This window comes from Podarcis erhardii (genome assembly GCF_964252035.2).
Source record: "Podarcis erhardii genome assembly, chromosome: 8".
Lineage (NCBI taxonomy): Eukaryota > Metazoa > Chordata > Lepidosauria > Squamata > Lacertidae > Podarcis > Podarcis erhardii.
In genome coordinates this window covers 60,512,172-60,535,523 of record NC_138499.1, presented here as the reverse complement: position 1 = coordinate 60,535,523, position 23,352 = coordinate 60,512,172, and the positions used below count along the sequence as shown (strand labels likewise).

At 40.8% G+C, this 23,352-nt stretch overlaps 1 protein-coding gene across 4 annotated transcripts in view; it reads left to right on the top strand.

The window, feature by feature from the left end:
* CDKAL1 (CDKAL1 threonylcarbamoyladenosine tRNA methylthiotransferase) overlaps window positions 1–23,352 on the top strand; it is a 231,262-nt gene that overhangs the window by 101,818 nt on the left and 106,092 nt on the right. For all 4 annotated transcript variants that reach the window (XM_081873412.1, XM_081873411.1, XM_081873413.1 and 1 more), the window contains one exon: window positions 3,480–3,583. In XM_081873412.1, the coding sequence (XP_081729538.1) occupies window positions 3,480–3,583 (104 nt within the window). The remainder of the gene's footprint in view (window positions 1–3,479; window positions 3,584–23,352) is intronic.

Here is a 23,352-nt window from a genome sequence, read left to right as displayed (position 1 = left end):
CATTTTTAATTGGACACCACAAGCATAAATGGGACTCAGCCCCTGCAATTGTGGCTAAAATCATAGGTCATCTGAATATTTAATATTTATATATACTGGTGTATGTGTGTGAAATAGATATGTAAAGTATTGTGCTAGATTTGAACTTACCTGTTTGGGGTATGGAGGGGAGGCAAAGTGGAACATGGAAGGCAGCAATCAGCTAGATAGCATTTTGGGGAGGTGAAACAAGGCAAAACAGCACGGAAGGCAGCAGCTAACGATCTTACTTTGGAGTTGGGCAGGGAGGCATTTATCATCCTGCGCCTTTTTGTCAGCAGCAGCAATTTTAATCTTGAATCTCAGTTGCCATACGTGGCACCAAGACTTCTCAAATTGTCCCCAATCAAACAATTCCCATTCACAAAATGTGCCTGTCTCCTGCCTGATTTTGAGCACTGTTCTTAAGCTGATTCCTGATGGCAACCTACAAAAAAAAAATACAATTTGAAATACATAGATTCATTCTTATACAATAATATCAACATATCATCCCTTGATATTACAAAACTATGGTAAGAAAAAGCTTCCTGGTACTAAAAACAAAAAATGGCAACCTCAATAAGCCACAATAAAACTATCAGCAGCTTGTTAACATTATATGTGAAATATATATTTTACTTACATGGTTCATGTGCATACACATGCACGAGTGACTAGTGTTTTTCTTATCCAAGTAGAACTGATATCCAGAGAACTATCATGAGATGTTTCCTCAGCATAATCATTAATCTACTCTTCATAATGTTTGCCACCTCTGAACCTGCCATGATGGAGTGCATGCTCTGTATACGAAAAGTTCCAGCTTCAATCTATGGCATCTCCTGCTAGGACTAGAAAAGACAAAAACTTTCTGAAACACTGGAGAGCTGCTGCTAGTCAGCACTGAACTTGATAGGTCCATGATCTGACTATGCATAAGGCAGCCCTTCCTTTTTTCTTCCCGAGCTCCTCCTGATACTTACTGCCCTTCCTGTCTGAGGCAAAAGATAGCAAAAGGCTAGAGGTGTAGGAGAATGTGCCATTGAATGCTACAGCTTGAAAGGTGAGAGCACAAAGCTTGCAATAAACTCTTGCCTTTTTACCCCAGGAAGCAGGCTGAGCTATGGTCACCTCAGTCCACCAGAGTCTTTGCATTAATCATTTTTGGGCTTAGTGAATGCTAAGAAGGAAAATATTGTAAAGATGAATCCATGAGGAAGACAAGCCTAAGGATTGGTATTAGTGTTTAGTTTAGGTAAAGGTAAAGGGACCCCTGAGCATTAGGTCCAGTTGTGACCGACTCTGGTGTTGTGGCGCTCATCTCATGTTACTGGCCGAGGGAGCTGGCGTACAGCTTCCAGGTCATGTGGCCAGCATGACAAAGCCACTTCTGGCGAACCAGAGCAGCACACGGAAACTCCGTTTACCTTCCCACCGGAGCGGTACCTATTTATCTACTTGCACTTTGACGTGCTTTCGAACTGCTAGGTTGGCAGGAGCAGGGACCGAGCAATGGGAGCTCACCCCGTCACGGGGATTCAAACCGCCGACCTTCTTATCAGCAATTCCCAGGCTCAGTGGTTTAACCCACTGCGCCACCCGCGTCTTAGTTAAGTTAGTGTCTGTGTTTAATAGGCGCTATACATAAATTGAAACAATAAGCCCTGACCCCAGGCTTATAATCTAAAAAATATGAGCCATTGCAGAAGGTGAGTGGAGGGAATGGAAATCATCAGCTGGATAATGTCGGAACAAAACGTTAAAAGATACTTGCATCCAGTGGGAGCCAAATGCATCTTCTTTCGCTGGTGTTTCTTGGGCCCCAGTTAGAGCAGAGTTCTTTCCAGCAAACAGAGATGAACTTGCTCCCTCAAGCTGTTCATTCTCAAGCTGATGACTTTAGCTAAGCTAGACTTCCCCTTGCTGTGACAGTCTACCTAGGAGGGAGAGGGTGCAATCTTCCAGAGACCCTTGATGGATGGCTTTTCTCTTTGAGTCAGCAGTGATGCATTAGTTGCACTGCTATATCAGGAACACAGCATTACTCTGGGGTGCTGTATATCGCATGACTTGTTTAAGCCTACGGCAGTAAGTGAAGTATTAGGCCCCAGGCCCTGACACAAATTCAGTTGTGTAATTGCATATTACTTCCAGTTGGATTAGAAATGAACCAATTTCTTATCTGTTGCGTACCATTGGTTTCTACAAGCAGAGATGGATAAAGTGGGCATCTAAATGCACTCTGAGGGCTGTAATTGGCTTATAAAATTTGAGCTCTTTGATTACCCTTCTCCAAAAAGCACTTTATCTTTTTTAATGTCTCTATGACTGTCTGTTTTCATTCTCTTCTCCAGATGAGAGCCATACTTTGGGGAAGTCTTTTTCCCTGTTCTGTCATAGTTGTTCTGATTTCCAACTGTGAGGCACATCACTTCAGATTCAGTTCAGTTTAAAAGTTGAAAGGAAAGTGGTGTTAGAAAATATGGTGCTGTGTAATCTTCGCTGTATTGTGAATCAACCATTATTTTACTTTCTGTTGTGGTTTTATGTATCTTTTTGTCTTAATTCCTGCAACTTCATAATCTTGTTCACACCTCGTATTTACCATTTCTAACTCCAGGTACCTTTACCGAATTATCTTTTTAGCAGGATTACTATCCCTACAAACATGAATGGACATTATTTTCCCTTCTTGATGTAGGTTTTCTGCTTCGTATATTATTTATGGAAGTTTATGGAACTGGAGTATAAAGAAAGAATTTAAATGAAAAAACTGCAAGAGAAGTATATCCTTTGCTATTCAGCTGTTGGCCTGAGTTAAAACAAGAAGCTTACCAGCACTGAGCATCTTAACTTTTAATAGCCTTCTATTAACCAGACTAAAATCCATTCACTGGGGTGGGGAAAATGAAATTTTAGAATGGCTTACTGGGGAGATGGATTCATTTTCAGTACAGTGAACATCAAGATCTGTTGCGAATTATTTTTGTGCCTATTTTGGGGCCATTATATGCTTTATATACATCCGCATTCTTGATTCCCGGCCCCGGCAACTAAATCTTTACATTATTGTCTCAGGGTAATTTAAATGTCATAACCCCAGTAATATTGCTTTGAATTTTGTTTGGTTGCCTGTCTATAGCATTTTTTTGTTTTTTTTTTATCCTGCTATGGCTGTATGCTAATGCAATAAAGGTTTTGTAGTAGTATTTTTGTGCTCATCTAGCAGACTTTTCATCTGTGCATTTTAAAAAGTTGTGGTACCTGCTCACCTAATTTTTCTCCAGATACTTCTTTTAGACTCTCTGTATTTCTTCAAGTACTTCTTTTAGACTTTACCACTGCCAGCAGAAAGCAATCTGGCAGTGGTGCTGAAGCTTAAACAACTGCATTTAACAATATGTTGTGGGGTTAGGGAGAACTAATTTATAAAGTAATGCTTTCTACTTCCTCCCTAGGTGTTTGAATGCATGTACCTACTGCAAAACTAAGCATGCCAGAGGAGATCTCGCAAGTTATCCTATTGAAGAACTGGTAAACAGAGCCAAACAATCCTTTCAAGGTAAGCTTTTTTTTGTTTTCTTTTGTTTTCTAAAACTTCAGTCTGGTTTGATCTATCAAATTTATATCAGTGTATATAAAGTAGTATTTGCTAAGAAATCCCATCATCCTCAGCACACATGGCCAGTGGTTAGAGATAATGAAATTTGTGATCTAGCAACATCAGGGTTGGGAAGGCTGTGCTAAACATAGCAAAATCACACAAAAAAGACAGCCCATAGTACTGCAAGATGATCAGCACCAGGCAAACTTACGGGAATTGCTCCATATAAGCAACAAGTGTAACATGTCTGTAACCAGTGGTTTTTATTGAACGAATCTGAAACTGTTCAGCCTTTTTTATACCAGTAAAGCATGTTGTCACATTGTTAATTGTTATATTGTGAACTAGCCTGTGATCCTTGGATGAAGGGCGGTATAGAAATTTAATAAATAAACAATTCAATAGAAGTTGCATAAGGAAGTTAAAATTCAAATCTCATTATGCTGTTGACTGTAGGCTCTCTTAACACTTTGTTGTCTGGTTCTAAGCTGCCTAGTTACTGAGTGGCAACAGTGGCTTAGCGTGGGGGGTGCGGGGGGGCCGGGCGCAACATCTGGGGGGGGGCGCTCTCCGCCTCCAGAGTCGCCGAAGAGCCTCGGGCGCAGGCTGTAGCAGAGCCCCATGTCTCGCGGAACCGACGAGCTGTGCATGCGTCCGGGCTGAAGGCGTCCGGCAGGCAGCGGCTCTCAGCACTCGCCGCGGTCCCTGCGCGTCAGGGCCGCGGAGGGCGTGCCAGGCAGCCCCTCCTCACAGCCCCGCCGCCGCCGGCGCTGCTGCAGCTGCTGGGCCATGTTGCATTTTCCTCGCCTCTCTGCCCTCCTCCGGGCAAGTGGCGTCGTTTGGGCGGCAGCGCCAGCGGCAACTCGCCTCAGATCACCTGACACGGACCCGCCGCCGCCGCCGTGGCTACCTTACCGCAAATACCCCAGCCCAGGCAGCAGCAAGAAGAAGCTGGCAGCGGTGGCAGGTTAGGGGTTAGGGGCGCAAATTACTTGCCTTGCCCCGGGTTAGCGGGCGCAAATTACTTGCCTTGCCCTGGGTGTTGACAACCCACGCTACGCCACTGAGTGGCAACAGCTTAACCAAGTCAAGGGCATCTGGAAGGGCTGTTAAACCTCTGTCTTCCCAGCTCCACTGTAGTTTCAGCAAAGGCCAAAGATAGGATTTTGTGGGGAAACAAAACTTCACTCTCTTGTAGTTTTCTAGCTGAAATGAAAACTGGAATGGTAAGATGTACTGAAGTGCTATGCATTACTGTATCATTCTACTGTCAATCCTCCCCATGCATCTGCTAGATAAACATATCCAGAATTTACCTGAATTCATTAGCTGTGGCAGCTGGTGCCCGCTGGACCTGGTAGGACTATTAAGAGGTCTTGGGGGGCATTCTGCTTCTCTCCCCATCCTCCTGTCTTGGAAAAATACTGTGGACACTTAAGAAGTGCAGTCTTACAGATCTGTAGTCATATTTCCTGGTAGTAAGCTGCGTTGAAGATAATGGGGCTCCTGAGTCAGCGTGTATATGATTGTGTTGTAGATTTATTAGTAAAGCAAATGCATCAGGTGATCTTCTTAGATACTTGGGTTGTTTAATTTCCAGTAAGGCCGTAGATAGCTCTGTTGGTTAGAGCCTGGTTCTGATAACATCAAGGCTGCAGGTTCAAGCCCCATAAGGGACAACTGCATATTCCTGCATTTCAGGGGGTTGGACTAGATGATCCTCAGGGTTCCTTCCGGCTCTGTGATTCTATGTCTATGTCTGGTTTGTTTTAAGTAGCCAGAGGCCCAGGAGAAAAAGGTTCAATTATTGATCTCAATCACATGCTCTTTTCTGTGTGGGCTTTGCTACTTGCTTCACCAGAAAAGAAAACTACAAAGTTTTGATTTTCATTCCCATAGAGCTTTTCCTACTAAGAACTTCCTGATGACAATGTAAGGTTTGGTATATCTAACCCTTTATCCTCTTGCTTTGAAATACTGCCGTCTTATTCTTTACCATTGTTTAAGGTTTGTTTTGGGTTTCTTTTTTGACATACAGCAACGTTGGGCTCTTTTTGCTTTGACTTTTTTTCCTTTTTCTTAACTGGCGTAGCATTAAACAATTTATATATCATGGCATTGTTTCACTGTCTTTTGTTGAAGTCCCTTAAGACTTTAAGTGACATGTTGTTCGGCATAATGGAAGGAAGGTCAACAAAGAGGGAGCCTGTTTGTACTTGGCAGTGCAAGTATTTGCTTTTGATTAAATCCAAAATATTTTTTTACTGTAGTGTTTGCCGAAGATCATTTAGTCCCTTATTTAATAAATGTCGTTCTGCTTTCATTATACACTCAAGACCTGAGTGACACACTTGATAGCCACTTGATAACTGGATGACCACTGCTCTGCCCAGCAAGTAATTTATTTATTAATTGATTCTATTATTGTAATATTCTCTGAAGTTATTTGTGCAGAAGGCTAAAAAATGTACTCACTAAACTTATGTGAGGTCTTGGTTTAAGATAACTTGGGTAGCCTATTTTATGCTATTATCTCTTCCAACCCCTTTTTTATCCTTTTGGCCCCAAAAGTTCTGATATACCAGATTGAACAGGAATGCCTTCTCAAGATGGTTAACTTAAAATTTGCTTTGTTGCTCCCTTTTGTATATTAGAAATGTTCAGGACTTGGCTGCTGACTCTGCTAATGTAGAAACACTTAATGCCAAGATAAATATTTTGATACCAGTCTGTTGGTTTCTTAAAGCTCCACAGGACAGCATGAAGAATTAGGGTTTGTTCTTTTTCATTATCCCATGTAATGCTTCCTAATGGCTCTTCAGGAAAAACAAATGTATTTGCAGACTTCAGACTATTATTAATTTAGGTAGCCATGAATACTACTGTGCAACACAAAAACAAGCATATAAAGCTATATTTTTAACAGAGGTTATACTGTAAACCAATACGGCCACCTTAGATTGTGACATTAAATAAATTCTATTAACTATGAGCATAGTCCAGGATCTGCTCCTGTGTAATTATTGATGGCATGGAGAAGATCTCCACAAGACTCGGCAAATGATAACAGCCACAGGCAAGTTTGTTCATAATGGCAGTTTTGTGTGTAGTACTCTTTAGTGGCTTTGCGGTGTGAAAACACATGAGAAATATTAGCTTTCCTAGGGTTGCTCAAATGCTAGTGTGTTTTAAAACACCAGATGCAAGAGTATGTTGGAAAGGTAGAGTGGAATTCACCTTTTGCCAGCATACTTTCAAATGGTACTTATTTTATAGCTGAAAACCCTCTAAATAAATAATTGAAATATGTTCTGGCAACCTTGGAGTGCCGTCTTAGAGCAAGTGACTGTTCTAAATAATATTTGTCCATAGGAAAGTTTGCCTGTTTTGTGATTTCAGCAAGGATTATCCCTGGTATTATTCATTTATAACCCTTCAGACTAAAGTGTTCTATGGGAAATTGAAAGCAGGTACAGGTGCATTGCATGAAGTGTTATTATTTAGGAAACTGTGATTTTAATCCCCATCCCACGATTCTTAAGGCGTTTACGTAATTTGCCTTTATTTTTATTTCAACAGTTGGATTATTAATTGGGTTATTAGCACTGCAAGAGCAGTAAGGCCAAAACTGACTCTGACTTGTATTGAACACCCTCCTCTCTGTTGGATCTGGTTTGCAATTGGTTACAGTTATGCCCAGACACTAGGAATGCTATGTTAGCCTTACCTTTTAAATGCAGTAGCTCTGCCTCTTGAGAAATTTCATCTGTTTGATAGGCTAAATGAGAACCATTGCCTTTCAGAAGTGACCACCATAATCCATCCTGCTGCCAGAGAATAGCTCCGATTCTAAAGCCTCTGCAAAATCTTGAGGAAGTTGATGGTACTATTATGATTTAATGATGCTAGTGTGGCATAACTGGTAAAATGTTGCACAAGAACATTATGTGAACCTTGTGTCATTCACCATTTCTCAACCTGGGATGAGGATTCTGTGTTTCCCTGAGCTGCATTGGAAGAGAAAATACATCGTTTTGTATTGAAAATGTTGCTATTCCATTATTGTATGTGGCCTTTTATTGAGATGGAACAAGGAAATGTGGCAGTATGACAGGACAATGAAGGAAAGCTAGGGAGAGGCATGGGTAACAAAAAGATAGAGGAGGAAGAGGAAACAAGGGATGAAGAAGATCAGATTACTCTGGCACTCTTTATAGATTACAGCAGAAGCATGAGAGCTGTTGCTTCATCAGCTGTGACATTTATAGGTTTAACATTCTCTGGGTGGGGCTACAGGTGAGAAGGCCACATTCAGGTGAGGACGACTGATATGAGAGGCCTTGCCTATATGGTGCCACGTCTTTAGATATTACATCAGTACATGTGAAACTGAATTCCCTGCCACAAAAAGCAATCTGTAAAGGCCCATTATACTTAAGGTTCATTTTGGTTGGGCGTTGAGTTCTAAGAAATTGAGCCAAAAATCTTCATGGAAAGTTTGATTTTGATGAGAGATCTGGAGAATATGTGTACGTAAATTATGTAATTAAGGTTAGGGGTTGTTGTTTTCTTGACAATGGCGACAGTGTTTCACCACTTTGTTTATATTAACCTGTGTTTCAAATGGCAAGAACTTTAAGATACATTGCTACGTAAGTATGTTTGATGAGTAAAAGGAGGGAAATTACTTGATGCTATGTAACATTGACCACCTTCAAAATCACATTTTTAAAAAAAGTATTACTCACCAGCTAAACTTTATAAAACCTTCCCAGAAGCACAGCTCAGAGGCTGAACATTGCTTCTGGATTTTGTGTAATATTTCTGTTTGTGTTGTGGTAAATGTCTGTATATAGGATGGTTTCCATGGATTTACAGTATGGTAGACAACAGAGGAATGTTGCGTAAGCGAGTGGCTTGTTTGTTAAATGATATTTCTGCTTGCTTTTCATAGTCTGAAGGCAAGTCTTAGGCACAGGGTTGAGAAGGCACCTTAGTTTGTGGCTGAAACCTTTTTTAGACAGATTAATGTTGGCTTGCTTTCAGTATGCTCCCTTCTCAGCAGGCTTTCTTGTGGAGAGCTGGAAATTCTTCTTTTTCCCTTGAAAAATAACAGCATGTTTTCGTGGGGGTTTGATTTCACCCCATGAATACTTGAGTTTTATCTAAGTTACCAGGCAGCATAGGATGGAAAGGGGAATGGTAATAACCAGCACCATGAATTGCACCCAGAAATGGACTGGGAGCCAGTGCAGCTCATACAGTAATGGAGACACATGATCCCAACACTTTGGCTCAGTCAGGTTTTTCGCAGCACCAATTGAAGTTTCCAAATGGTTTTCCAAATGATAAGCCGCTTATCAGCTGATCCGCTAAACCGCTAATAGCACTAATCCGCTAAGCTGTCAATGGGCTTGCTTCGCAAGACGAAAAAACCGCTATACGAAGAGCCTCACGGAACGGATTAATTTCGTCTTGCGAGGCACCACTGTATTGTATCTTACAGTAGTCCAGTTGAACTGCAACTACTGCATATATATAGAATCACAGAATTGTAGAGTTGGAAGGGATCCCATGGGCCACCTAGTTCAACCCACTGCAATGCAGGACCATGGCCAGGCCTTCCTGCATCAGGAGCTGCTTTATAACACCTGTTAAGTCCCAAGATGCTGTTTGAGTCAAAGATCACTCCCATTGACTTAAATACAGTTGGCATTCATCATTTGCATCTGGACTCTTATTTACTGAAAGCGTTTATTAGCTGCTTTCCAGCCATGAGTCTCAGACCAATTTACAAAATAAAACAAAAATACAATGTAATCAGGCAGGTTTCCCCCCAAAAAGCAGCAGATGGATTAAACTCCAGCATTAAAACCCACAGTCATTAAAAAGCCCGAGCAAATAAATAAGTTTTCACCAGGCATACACTTGGGAAACCCAGCCAGATGGACAAGGTAGAAATAACTTCTTCTTCTTCTTCTTCTTCTTCCTATTATTATTATTATTATTATTATTATTATTATTAAAATAAAGATGATGCCAGGCAAGTAAGGTGGTTTTTCAAGTCAGTATGGAGACAAAAAACAAATCTCTTTTCAGGGGTGGGAGACTTCAGGCCTGTTGGCCAAATGTGGCCATCCATACTTCATTATTTGGCCCTTGTGATTGTCCATAGGCTGTACCTTCTCCTCAGCCACAGTTCCTGCAGGCCTTTCTTCACTTCTTTCTTCAGTGTGTTTGCCTAGCTGACCTGGATAGAGGACAGAGAAGTGGATACGAGTCGGAACTCCACTAACTTTTTCTGTCACCCCTGAAGGTTGCCCACAGCCGAAAAAGGTCCCCAACCTCTGTATTAATGTTGGGAGAAGGCGGTCCTTCAGGTTTTGGGGGGATTTTTAAAACCCTACTTTGAATTGTGCTCAGAAATTGACCAGCTGCCACTCAGCTGTCCCAAGACCAGCATAATATGTTCCATACAACCAGTCATAGTTAACATTCTTGCTGCTGCGTTTTGCATTATCTGCAGTTTCTAAACAGACTGTTCCATGCACAGCATATATGGTATAAACACAATGTTAGCTGTGCATGGATAACAGTGGCAGCATGGCACTCAAAAATGTAAGCTGTGGCTCAAAGCGCTGTAGCTTCTGTGGTCTCTGATTAGCTATGATTTCAGCTGGCTCAATAGAACCTTGGATTCTAGACCAATTTGTTACATGTAATTTGAATGAGAAAGGATAATTGCATATTTTTAGGTGACAGATATGATTGCAAGTACAGAAATGTTTTTATGAGGATACTATACAGGCATCCCCCAATCCCTTACAGTCTAGCCTTTGCTTAACTGGACAAGCTACTTTTATGTTTAATTCTTATTCATTCTTATTGGCTCCCAGTACGTTTCTGAGCACAATTCAAAGTGTTGGTGCTGACCTTTAAAGCCCTAAACGGCCTCGGTCCAGTATATCGGAAGGAGCATCTCCTCCCCCATCGTGCTGCCCGGACACTGAGGTCCAGCTCCGAGGGCCTTCTGGCGGTTCCCTCACTGCGAGAGGCCAAGTTACAGGGAACCAGGCAGAGGGCCTTCTCGGTAGTGGCGTCCGCCCTGTGGAACGCCCTCCCATCAGATGTCAAAGCGATAAACATCTACCTGACATTCAGAAGACATCTGAAGGCAGCCCTGTTCAGGGAAGTTTTTAATATGTGACATTTTAGTGTATCTTTCATCTTTGTTGGAAGCCACCCAGAGTGGCTGGGGAAACCTAGCCAGATGGGCGGGGTACAAATAAAAAATTATTATTATTATTATTATTATTATTATTATTATTATTATTATTATGTATCTAGTCATAGAAGAGTTCAAGACCGATAAGAAAATTAACTTTGTTGCCACACACACAAAAGCACACATCCTGTGATGTTAAAAGTAGCTTGGAGAAGAAGCAGGGACACTAACTAAGACACAGCTCTGGTATGTGTTGTTTCTTTGAATAATACCCATGGCACTAGGAGATGATCAGCTCTTCTCTCCTGTGATAGAAAGCAATTGCCCTGTCTCTCACTGCCTCTGGTGTTCTGGTGGAGCAGTGACAAAGTACCTGTACACACTGGGTATGCTAATTTGGCACAGCTGATTTGCATAATTGGTACAACTGATCTTTTGTAGTCATTGCCAGTATTTGAGGACCTGGAACTTGTCAACCCTAGAGGCAGTAATAATGTATGGCTTAACTTCCACATAATATTGGGCATTTCTACTTTTTTTGCACCAATTGTAAAGCTATTTCATATTCAAAAAAGTGTAGAAATGGATAGTGATGGATGTTGCAGGATAATCAGGATTTAAATCCAGCCAGATGGATGCGGTATAAGTAAATAGTAATAATAATAATAATAATAATAATAATAATAATAATAATATGTGTCAATAGTACTCTTGGTTAAGGAAGTATCTGTAACTGTTTTAAGGGGAGAGTTAAATTTGTAAAATTGATTAGATATAAAATCTGCATGAAAGATAAATTTCACAATCAGATTATAAAAATAAAAATGTAAAGTGATGTGTGATGAATGTGGCATAAACATAAAATCTGTTTCATGTGCCCTTTAGAGAGTTTTTACATTTATGCATTTATTTGGCAAACACTGATATACGTATCAATGAAGCTTGATTGCTGAACGTTTATGCTTCTTTTTATGGCATACACTTGTTAAAATAAGTGTAGATATTTATTTTCAATATGTCTTGTATAAACCAGATCTTTACAAGATTATGATCCATATCACATTCGTGGGGTGCTCCAGCATTGCCAAAAGAGGGATTTAGTTCGTATAAAAGTACAAGTTGTGCTGCTTTTAATTTAAGTTGTATTTGTAATCTGTTTTTGCTTTGCTTTCATTTGCAGACCAAGTGCCCCAAAGGAGAAAAAAATAAATAAACCCACTCTTGTTTCTGGTTTATTTGCAAACCGGGTCAGACGCCTTTGATTAGGTCTCAGCTGGAGCATAATTTGAATCTTGACAGATTGAACCTAAGCAGCAGGCTTTCTCCAGCTCAGCCAAAGCTGGGAGGGGGAGGGGGGCAGAATCAAAGCTAATTCCAGTTCACAAGCAGAACAACAGTGCTGAATAAATGTGCAACTGTTAATGAATAGCTATTTCAAATATTTACAAAAGACTGAGGAAAAAGAGATTGGCATCCCAGGCAGCTGTTCTAGGAAGGAACTATTAAAAATAAAGATCAAAAATAATGCTCAAATGCTAATATATCCATCAAATATCACATGAACTGGGGTGCGGGTGGGAAGATAGCTTCAGAGACTGTAGACTGGATCTCATGTAGCCATTTTATACCATTCTATAGATAGCTGTATTTAGCTTCTCTTCCCCAATGTTAAGGTTTAGCAGATCACAAGGGCCAATAGGAATAGGAACAGGCACCTCAAACATATGTGCGTAGGATCTTGAACTTTTTGACATTCACCTACCCTTATTCTAATTCAAGCCACAAATCTGTTTTCACTGGATTAACTAATGGAGGGAGGTGGAAATGCATACTTTCTAAAATATTTGGGTTGCATCCAGTGGTATTGCACAGCTGACTGTAGGGTGTTGCTCAACATAATGGGGAGAGAAGCAATTTCGGAGGGAGGAGCAATACTAATGGGGAGAGAAGCAATACTACTACTAAACTGGTGGGTATTTTTCTGAACCAAAATCTAGCAGTATGAATCTGTGAGACAAGTCTGCAAGTGCACCCATAGTTTTATTGTTTTACTTGCATCATGGCAGTCCCTGTGGCTTTTAGCACTAAACCACAGCTTGCTGAGGCCTGTAAGGGAGTTGCATCCTCAAAAGTGGATGTGGCAGAGATTCCTTAGTTAACTGGCTCCTATATTGCACTTTTTGGTGTTTTGGTCAATGTGAATGTGGAGATGATTCTAGCAGCAATAAAACATGGCGGTGCAAAAAGTCACTTAACCTGCTTCCAGATAAGAGATGCAAAACAGATCAGGCAGACTTACACTATTTTTAAATTGGAATTTCAGATTGCCCTTCATTCCACAGAACCTAAAGGTTTATTGGGGAGTGACAAATTCAGGCCTGGTGTTGAGCAATGTTGTATTAGTGTTAGAGAGTTCTTATTTGGGGGAGTTGAATAAGGATGAATAAAATGTGTGTGTTCTACAAACAGAGTTTGCCTTGCAAAATACTCTGTGGAAGTGATACAGTTGGAGAAAATGTTCAAAATTTTGCAACATGTCGAAAAACAAAAACAAAAGTGTGGCAATAATTGGACAGGGGAGGCAACAAAGGTTTTAAGAGGAGGCTCTGTATCTCAGCTGGTGATTGCACATTTATAACTATTGGGACACTATTGTCTGAGAACAATCTCAATGCATGCAGAACTTAATGACAGTACCGTATTCTTTTGCATGATAATGAACTAGGTTTAGGTTTAGCAAGAAAAAGAGGGAAGCCCACTCCCACCCCTGAGCACTCTTCTGGCAGAAAACATTTTTGCTGTAACCTTGAATTTTCTTGCTTTTCTTGGATTTGGGTTACATCCTTAAATACATTTCAATTTTTACCCTTTAATTTCTTTTAATCTACATGTTGGGTTTAGTTGTAGCTCCTTCCAAAATAGTTTGTTTTATGCCTCCAGCTGCTTCCAAGCAGCCATTGTGCTGAATAAGCACTTATTTCAGTATGTCCTTGATAAAATTAATGAAAGCATCTGCAGAAGTGGCAGCAGCAGCTGCAGTGCCTTCTGGAAGCCAACTTCTGCTTAACATTGTAATAAAAGGAATAGTTTTGTGCTGGAAGCGAATGTTGACTTACTTCTAGAAAAAAGGGGGATTGCACCTGCCACTGCTAGTCTGGCTATGTGGTTTGTTGATTATATACTCTTGTTAGGCCCATTGTCATTGGCAAAAAGAGGATGATGTCACCTTTATTAAGCTCACTTGGCACCTTTTCGAGTGACAAATAATTTGCCTGCTGTTGTCGTTTTTCTTCTCTAGCATGTGCCTTGTTTTAGAAGCAGAGAGTGTGTCATGTTGTCACAGTTAAATGCTGGAGAAATGTAGAGGTGCATGGAAATAAAAAGGAGTGATGCTTCTAATCACTGTGCATAGTAATGGAGTATAAGTGCACATTTAGGATCATTATCCTGTTACCAGGTGGGGCCCTTGAGCTTTCACGTGTATAGAAACTGCTCAAGGTTGCATAGATGAAGTAAGAGGTACTGCAATACCATCTGCTATTTTCTCATTAATTCCTGTTTCCTAGGCCTAATCCAAATTGTCTTAGAATAGCACTTCAGTGCTTAATCGAGGCTGTGAGAACAGCTAGGGCTGCCAGATCTAGATCCAGAGGGGTTTTCCTGTACCTTTAAGGGTTGCATAAAAATGAGAATTTCACTATGTATGTTATTCCCCAGCATTGTCGAAAAACTGCAACTGGTAGAAATTTCCTTTCTGTTTAACTTTTAAAGGCACAGCCCTGAAACACTGGATCAAACAACTCTTGTAAATGCTTTATTCAAGATAATGTGCTGCACATTTGCCTTTGTAGAGACACTTCCTGCCAAAAATGTTGTTACTTTCAACAGCTGCACTCTTAACACTTCTAAAAGTCTCAGGTTTATGTCTGGGTCAACTACAACATTTTCAACAGATTTTTTAAAGCATATTGTTGTAACCATAGCACGGGTTGCAAATGGTTTTAAAAATAATTTACTGGTAAGCATTGCTTACCAGGAAGGAAAGGCAGCAGGGGAGTTGTTGTGGAGCAAACATACTGACAGGAGCACTGGACTGACCTCTGCACCACCTGTTACCTCCTCTTCCTGCCAGGAAGCAGCTCTGTCCCAACCAGCAAGCCACTTCTGGTTTGAATCTAGAGGTAAAATATGAAGTGATAGAAATACCAAAGAAGACTGAAAAATGGCTTGTAACTGAAACCATCTCCTCTTGGGCTTGTATAAATTTAACGTTATCTCTAAAGGTAAAGTCATCCCTGACCATTAGGTCCAGTCGTGACCGACTCTGGGGTTGCGGCGCTCATCTCGCTTTATTGGCCGAGGGAGTCGGCGTACAGCTTCCGAGTCATATGGCCAGCATGACTAAGCCGCTTCTGGCGAACCAGAGCAGCACACGGAAATGCCATTTACCTTCCCACCGGAGCGGTACCTATTTATCTACTTGCACTTTGACGTGCTTTTGAACTGCTAGGTTGGCAGGAGCTGAGACCGAGCAATGGGAGCTCACCCCGTCACGGGGATTCGAACTGCCGACCTTCTGATCGGCAAGTCCTAGGCTCTGTGGTTTAACCCACAGCGCCACCTGCGTCCATCTCTAGTACGTATCAATCAGCTCCAACATCACTCATCAGGTGAAAGATTAGAAGCAAGCTCGCATCTCAGAAAGCAACAGCTTTCAATAGTGCTTTTACATATTGCTTGATAACTTTCTTTCTAAAGAGGCTGTAAGCTGCCTTCTTTAAAAATGCTCAAGGGTCTGGCTCTGAGCCCAGAATGGCAATATGCTTGATCCCACCACTACCTGTCAGTGGCCCTAGTTTTAAGTCAGCTGCTTCCACGGTGAGACAGTTTTATTAGGTTTATATTGTCCTTTTAAGACTGTGCTGGGCAGACTGTTGTTTTTGTGTGCTGGCTAATTTTAAAGTTGGGGGGTTTTGGGGGTGGGAGTTCTAAACTGGGTTTTGTATTGTTACAATATCCTGTGTTTGCTGCTTTGTGGAGAGATTATCTTAGAAAGTGGAATAAAAATCTATTAAATAAATAACCTTAAACTGCTTTCTCTTCACTTCTACTCATCTCCCATTTTCCTTCACAACATAACTTAGTATGACTCACCTGTGTATGTATTGAATCTGAAGATAAATGGTCTTTTTTTAAAAGGGCTTTCCCCCAAAATAGGCAGAATCAGAAGGCATTTCTATAAAATGAATGTGGCTCCTATACTGTAAATTAGATAGTAACATTTAACATCTTTTGTCTAATTTTGTTTATTTACCTACTCACTTTGAATTATTCACTTCTTTTACATACCTAATTTTAAGAGATTTTCCAGACACAAAATCGTAAACACAAGAAAATCATGCAACATAGAAGAAAACAACACGAGAGAGAGAGAGAGAGAGAGAGAGAGAGAGAGAGAGAGAGATGTAGAGACACATCTATAAGGCTGTTGTTGCATCCCCAAGTATCTTGCCACGTGTGTAGCTGCTCAAACAAGCATGAGTATCCTGGTGCCCTCCAGATGTTGCTGGACTACTCCCCATTATTCCTGACAACTGGCCATGCTAACAGGGACTTATGGGAATTGTACTCTAGCAGTACCTGGAGGGCTGCAGATTCCCAGTCACTGCTCTAAAATTTCAATCCTTGAGGCAAGTTATGCTATTCCTCCTTTACAGATAGGTAGCCGTGTTGGTCTGCCATAGTCAAAACAAAATAAAAAAATTCCTTCCAGTAGCACCTTAAAGACCAACTAAGTTAGTTCTTGGTATGAGCTTTTGTGTGCATGCACACTTCTTCAGATACACTGAAACAGAAGTCACCAGACCCTTCTATATAGAGAGAAGGTGGGGAGGGGTATTACTCAGAAGGGTGGTGGGAATGGGTGATTGGCAGATAGCTGTGATGAGCCTGTTGACGACTCTTAACGACTGCAATAGGTCTTACAGGAAAAAGCAAGGGGTGAGAAGGTGAAAAATGGCTTTGTCATGTATAATGAGATAAGAATCCAATGTCTTTGTTAAGACCAGGTCTCTCCATGGTTTTAAGTTTGGTAATAAGTTGCAATTCAGCAGCTTCTCTTTCCAGTCTATTTCTGAAATTCCTTTGTAATAGAACAGCTACTTTGAGATCTTGTATAGAGTGTCCTGGGAGATTGAAGTGTTCTCCTACTGGTTTCTCTGTCTTGTGATTCCTGATGTCAGATTTATGTCCGTTTATTCTTTGGCATAAAGTTTGGCCTGTTTGTCCAATATAGAGAGCTGAAGGACACTGTTGGCATTTGATGGCAGTCGTTAAGAGTCGTCTCGAAATTTGAGACGCCACGTTTCGCCAGTGAGTGCAATCAATGCTTGAACAGAAGAGGTTTACACCAGCATGAATGGACCGTAACAATCTTATTTTTTATAACCGCTTTTTAAAGTGTTTACATTTTCCCCTTACTCCAAAAAAACAAACAAAAACAAACAACCCAACAACAACAACCCCAAAACCATTTAATGGTTTTAAAAAATTTCTTCCAAGCTTTCCAGTATTTCCTCCTCCTCCATTAATTCCAGGCCTTGCGGTGGAGACCTTTTTTCTTGGCCTTCACATCTCTATTTAATACCAAAGAGCAATCCTAACTACAAAAATGTACTTGTTCCGAAGAAAGATCCTTCTTAAGATGCATGTCTTAAGAAGCCTTCATTTCCATTGGTAAAAGGTTAAGATACGCTTGCCAAATCAGTGGGAAGCAAGATGTGTGTGGGAGAGGGAAGAGAATGATCAATACGTCATGAAAACACCACGCACTGAATTGCCTGAGCCCTTGAACAGTACATGAACTTGTGTTAAGGGTTTTATTTTGGGATTTCGTAATGAACTGTTGGTGGCTCTGCGAGACGAAGGGAGGATTGATTTTGTGTTAGCCTCTTTTCATCCTCCTCCTCCTCCTCCTCCTCCTTGAATCATAGTTCTTTGCTAGGTCATTTGATAACATAAAAATATGCAGGCATCTTATTTCTAAGTGTGAAATATTTGTGAAATTATAATCTCAAATATTTATGAAAGATTTGGATTGCAGTCTGTTGGCATTCTTTTCCTAAAGCAGCCTGTAAGTTTGGCAAGGGGAAAGGCAGGGGGAGGTGTTCTTCGAGACATTTCCTTTAGAGACTTTTCCGATTTATTCCAGATGTTTCCTTGATAGTTTCATCTGCACAACACTCCCACTGCCCATATTTATCAGTGTTTTGGTAACAATTGCTATTATTCAGTAAGGTCTTTCACTACTCATGTGTTAGAGCTCTTAACAATCTTTTTTTAATAGCCCACACACGTTTCCACAAAATTTTGCTTTCTTCAGTAATTTTGAATGTATTTCCTTATGTGGTTTAGTAGGGAACTCCAGGACTTAATGGTAGAATTAGTTAAAAGCATGGGGGATGGGCAACTTTCAGCCCAGAAGAGGGCAGCAGTGCTATTCAGAAACTGTTAACTTGTCTTCCTCTGACACCTTGAGCACATTTGAGCATTTCAGAGGTGTATGCTGTATGTGTGTAGAAAATGATCTCTGTGACATTTCCTTAAAGAATTACTACTGAAAGGTAAAATGTGGTAAAAAATTTTAGTTTATTTTTTGGCAAGGAGAGTTGTATCGCTTTAATCCTGTTGTAAGCTGCCTTGGAGGTCATATGCAGAAAGGCAGGGTATAAATTTCATAAATAAAAAAAATCACCTGTCACAGTTTATAGGAGGCTTTGGGCTCCCCCTGCACCACCATTTGCACCTTTTAACTCTGTTGCTAAGATATTTCTGTTTCATGGTTCAAATATAATTCAGTATCATAGTGCCCCACTTTTCTAATGGTGTAATATGCACTGTTCACGAGTTAGGTTCAGGGTGAAAGTCATGTAACATGAGCCTGTGTGGTAGACATGAGTTTATATCCCTGCTCAGCCATGAATTTCACTGGGTGACCTTTTCCCTGGCTCCAGCAGAGCATGGATGGAACTCTACTCACACAATGACCCCTTTCTGGTCATTCTTCCCACTGCAGTCCCTTGTACTCCGTCAAAAGCTTCTCTTGGGGGTTAAGGGACACTCTAGAACATTGTGGTTTATAGCACAAGGGGATAGAGTGAGCCAGGGGAATTAGCAGGATTCATTGTGAGCTGTTTCATTGCCATCTTTTCTTCTCTGTTCTGTTTTTACTGCTGGGCTGCCACTATTTGGGAGCCCTCCTAGAGCGCCTCCCATCTCCAAAGTCATTGGGAAGACCCTGTTTCCTATAGAAATAGAAAATGACTTTCCCAGCACCAGGGCCTTCCTCAAGCTGGCCTCCTCCATTTGAGGGGACAACCTTTGAAGCCAAGCCATGGTGTAGGGATTTGTAGTTCTGTGAAGGATCCTCTAACCATGCTCAGCACCTTTAACAAGCTACAGTTCCCAGGATTCTTTGGGGAAAGCCATGGCTGTTAAAAGTGTTCTAAGAGTGCTCCAAATGTATGGTGTGGATATGGCATATGTGTAGGAAAGTTGCATACACTTATGGCGGATTCCAGCAAACCAGTCCAGAAGGCATGAGGTCATTTATTTGAAGGTGCCAGAGATTGAACCTGGTACCTTCTGCATTCAATACATGTGCCTTCTTACCGAGCTCTCAGCTATCACCTGGTTTTTAAAAATGTACAATTCTAGCAAATTCCTCAACTCATCAACCTCTCTTTAATATTGTCGTGTACAGCAGGGCAGGTGTTACCCACGGCTTCCATATTATCTTTGGCTGCAACTGGATGCATAGGAACTAATGAGATATCTGCAGTTTTCATCTCACTGAAAAAGCAATAATGCTGCATTTAGCTTCCTTAGAATGCACTGTCATGAGTTGAGCTTCCGTTATTTGAAATTATGTAAATCATGCTAATTAAGATTTCTCCGTGTACTCTCCCCCACCCCTGGGCAGTTTTGTAGGTAGGTAGGTAGGTAGGTAGGTAGGTAGATAGATAGATAGATAGATAGATAGATAGATAGATAGATAGATAGATATTCAGTGGTTAGTAAGGTTATTTTTTTTTACACATGATAGTCTCTAATATATGTGTAGGCATTCTCTATTATTTAATACTAGTTAACTGTCTTGTTTGCAATAACTATGAACACACAGCATTCAATTAGGAGAAAATGAGGTTTTTCTTGCATTATCTGTTAATTTAAAAATTAAAATGAAATTGGAAACACTCTTTTTTTAAGTGTGTGTTTCTTCCGTCTGTTAAAGCAGTTATCGGTGTAAATTTTGGAAACACTGGAGAGCTGTTGCCAGTCACTGTAGACTGAGTGAGATGAGCCAATGCTCTGACTATATAAGGCAGCAGCTTGGTGAAAGTGCATCTTCTAATGCACACTCTCACATATTATTAACAACGTTAACTTGAACTGTCACTATTTAGCAGGAAGCATACCAAAACTTTAGTTTGTGCAATTAAAGTGGATTAAAGAGCTCTGTCATCCTGGCACAACAGATCCACTTTTAAAAGGAATCAGATTTTTTTGTGGTTTGGAAAGTGACGGAGAAATGCATTGAAAGATGAGGGTTGAACAAATGACTAGCAGGAAGATTATAACTGTCCTGCAAACAAATCAACGAATCCTCAGTAAAGACCAGATACAATCTAATCTCTGTGTAAGCTTTGTGCAGACAAATCAGGATTAATGCTCAATAAACAGGTCATCTGGAGAGACCCTAGAAAGAATAGTCACAATATTTTCGTGAAGGATTGTTGAAGCTGCATATCAACTTATATGGTTGTTTAATCAAATGTCTTGCAGTGAAAACTGTTTCACTGGTTTACTTTTTTCAACAGAGGCATGATGGAAAAAAGCAACAGCTTTTTTTCATTTGTTGCATTTTGACTAAACAGATTGGCTGTATTTTGATAGCAAATGTTATCATTTGCACTGCTCAGTTACTCTAGTCAGATTGGCTAAACAAGCCAAAGATTAAGCCAGAGATATGTGGGTGTGGCTGTCTTGCCTTCCCATTGAACATCTGTTGTGGTGACAGGTACACAAAGATAAGTTCTAGTGAGTTACCTGAGTAGAATTTGAGGCAGCAGGTGGGGAGAATTTGAATCCTTTGTCCTGCACCTGCCACACTTAAGGGAAGTGGAAACAGCTGTTACCAAGAGAATAACATTGTACGGTTAAGCAGGGACTCAAATACAAAACTCTTTGTACTGCACCTACATCTACTAACTGCTTGGAGCCACTGATTACAAAAGCAGCTCTCATTAGACCCTCAGTAAAATACAAAAAATGCCATTTGGTTCTTGAGCAGAAACAAGACGCCAATAGGAATTTTTCAACGGATAAACAGAGTTCAGCTTAAAATCCTTTGCTTTCAGCTTTGAAAACTTAGGTTTTCTGCCAGATAGAATTACACATAGGCCCAGTTTGCACATAATGCTAAGCCAAGCCATGGTTTAGTGCAAACGGGCAAATGTGCAGGTTGCTAGAAAGATCACAACATCTTCGCTCCGCCAGTCCAAGTGCTGCCACACTGTTAGGAGCTAAGCCATGGTTTGGCATAGTGTTACACCCAAACCTGGACTCATGGTTTGTTTCCTCCAGATAAACCATGAGTGGTAAGCCACAGAACACACCTTGGCTACTTCTTGTGCTTTGTCTTGGACAGGATTAGCAACAAGCCCAGGTTCAGGTGTAACACTAAGCCAGATCATGGCATAGCTCAAAGCAGTGCAGCAACAGTAGGACTAGAGGAGGACCAAAGCAGCTGTGATCTTCTACCTGGGAACTCTCACATTTTGCTCATTCACCATAAGCTCTAGTTTGGCATAGTGCTACATGTAAACTAGATCATAATGGTTTATTGTAGAAAAATTGGGGCATCTCCAAATATATGCAATATTAGGTTTATCTTTGAAATACACAGATGCTGCATTATGATGGCTTCCAAGAAAAAATGCTTTTAAAAAAGCATTTATAATCATTAGTATCGTTATGTCAAGCACCGGTGTGGTTTCATCAGTATGAAAGAGTAAATGGGACCAGCTTGGATCCCTCTCTCTCTCATTCTCTGCTGTCAGGAAGGAATAGTTACAAGACAGCCACAGTGATTCCTGCCATCTCCTCCTTCACAGTCAGGTTTCCAGGCTAACTGGCTTTGCCCTATGCCTCCTTGCAGAGTGCTTGCGGGGGCAAAGAGGTTTAGTAATCTCTGCACAGGCTATGGTATGTATATGTAAACATATAAAATTCAATTTTGATGTTTCTTCGCATGATTACAGAAATCCAACAACAGCAGCGATTCTCTCTATATGGTATTATAAAGCCTTTGCTTGAGCCTTCTCCACTGAATATTTAATGTTGCTAAATCTGGAGAGCCAGATCTTGAAAGATGCAAACAACTTGGAAGGCATTCAGAGGAGAGCAGTGAGAGTATTTTGCATATATTTAAAATAATTGAAGATACAGTGAGCTACCGGTAGTTACTTTTGGTTTGGCAGGAGGAACAGTTTTTAGTTTGTTTATATTGATTCAGACACTCCCTTTTGTAGTTTCACATTGATTAACAACTATTAGGCTTTACAGTGATGCACTTTGGGTGTCATCGTCATTCTCTTAGCTTCTTTAAGTGATGTGTGTTCATTCTTTTCAAAGACTTTCAGGTGCAATAAACAAGTAATTCTATGAAGTGTGATTGCATGACCATTTATGTATGACTAGCTTCTTCCTGGTATCTATTCCCTGGGAGGCTGCGTGAAAAGGGTACCTACCAACAATTCTAGTGAAGGGAAAGCCACTGAGCCTGAATATTTATGCAGTACAGCAGAGTTTCCAGAATTTGGATCTGCAGCTGTTTTTGGACTACAATTCCCATCATCCCTGAGCACTGGACCTGCTAGCTAGGGATGGTGCATGTTGTAGTCCAAAAACAACTACAGACCCAAACTTGCAGTACAGTGGTACCTCGGGTTAAGTACTTAATTCGTTCCGGAGGTCCGTACTTAACCTGAAACTGTTTTTAACTTCAAGCACCACTTTAGCTAATGGGGCCTCCTCCTCCTGCTGCTGCTGCTGCTGCTGCGCCGCCGGAGCACAATTTCTGTTCTCATCCTGAAGCAAAATTCTTAACCTGAAGCACTATTTCTGGGTTAACGGAGTCTGTAACCTGAAGCGTATGTAACCTGAAGCGTATGTAACCCGAGGTACCACTGTACAGCAATTAAGGGAAAGAACTTTTAAGCACGAAAGTTGCTGGTTCATATCTTGTTAAATTTTTACTTATTTAATAGGTTTATATATTTTTATCCTGCCATTCAGAATGTTCACCCTCCCAATGTGGTTTACAAAACACTTGCTAAAACATTAAGGTAATAAGATTACAGTCAAACCTCAGTTTTTGAATGTCTTGGCTGCCAAACACCCAAAACCCGGAAGTGAATGCTTCCGTTCTCGAACGCGCCTA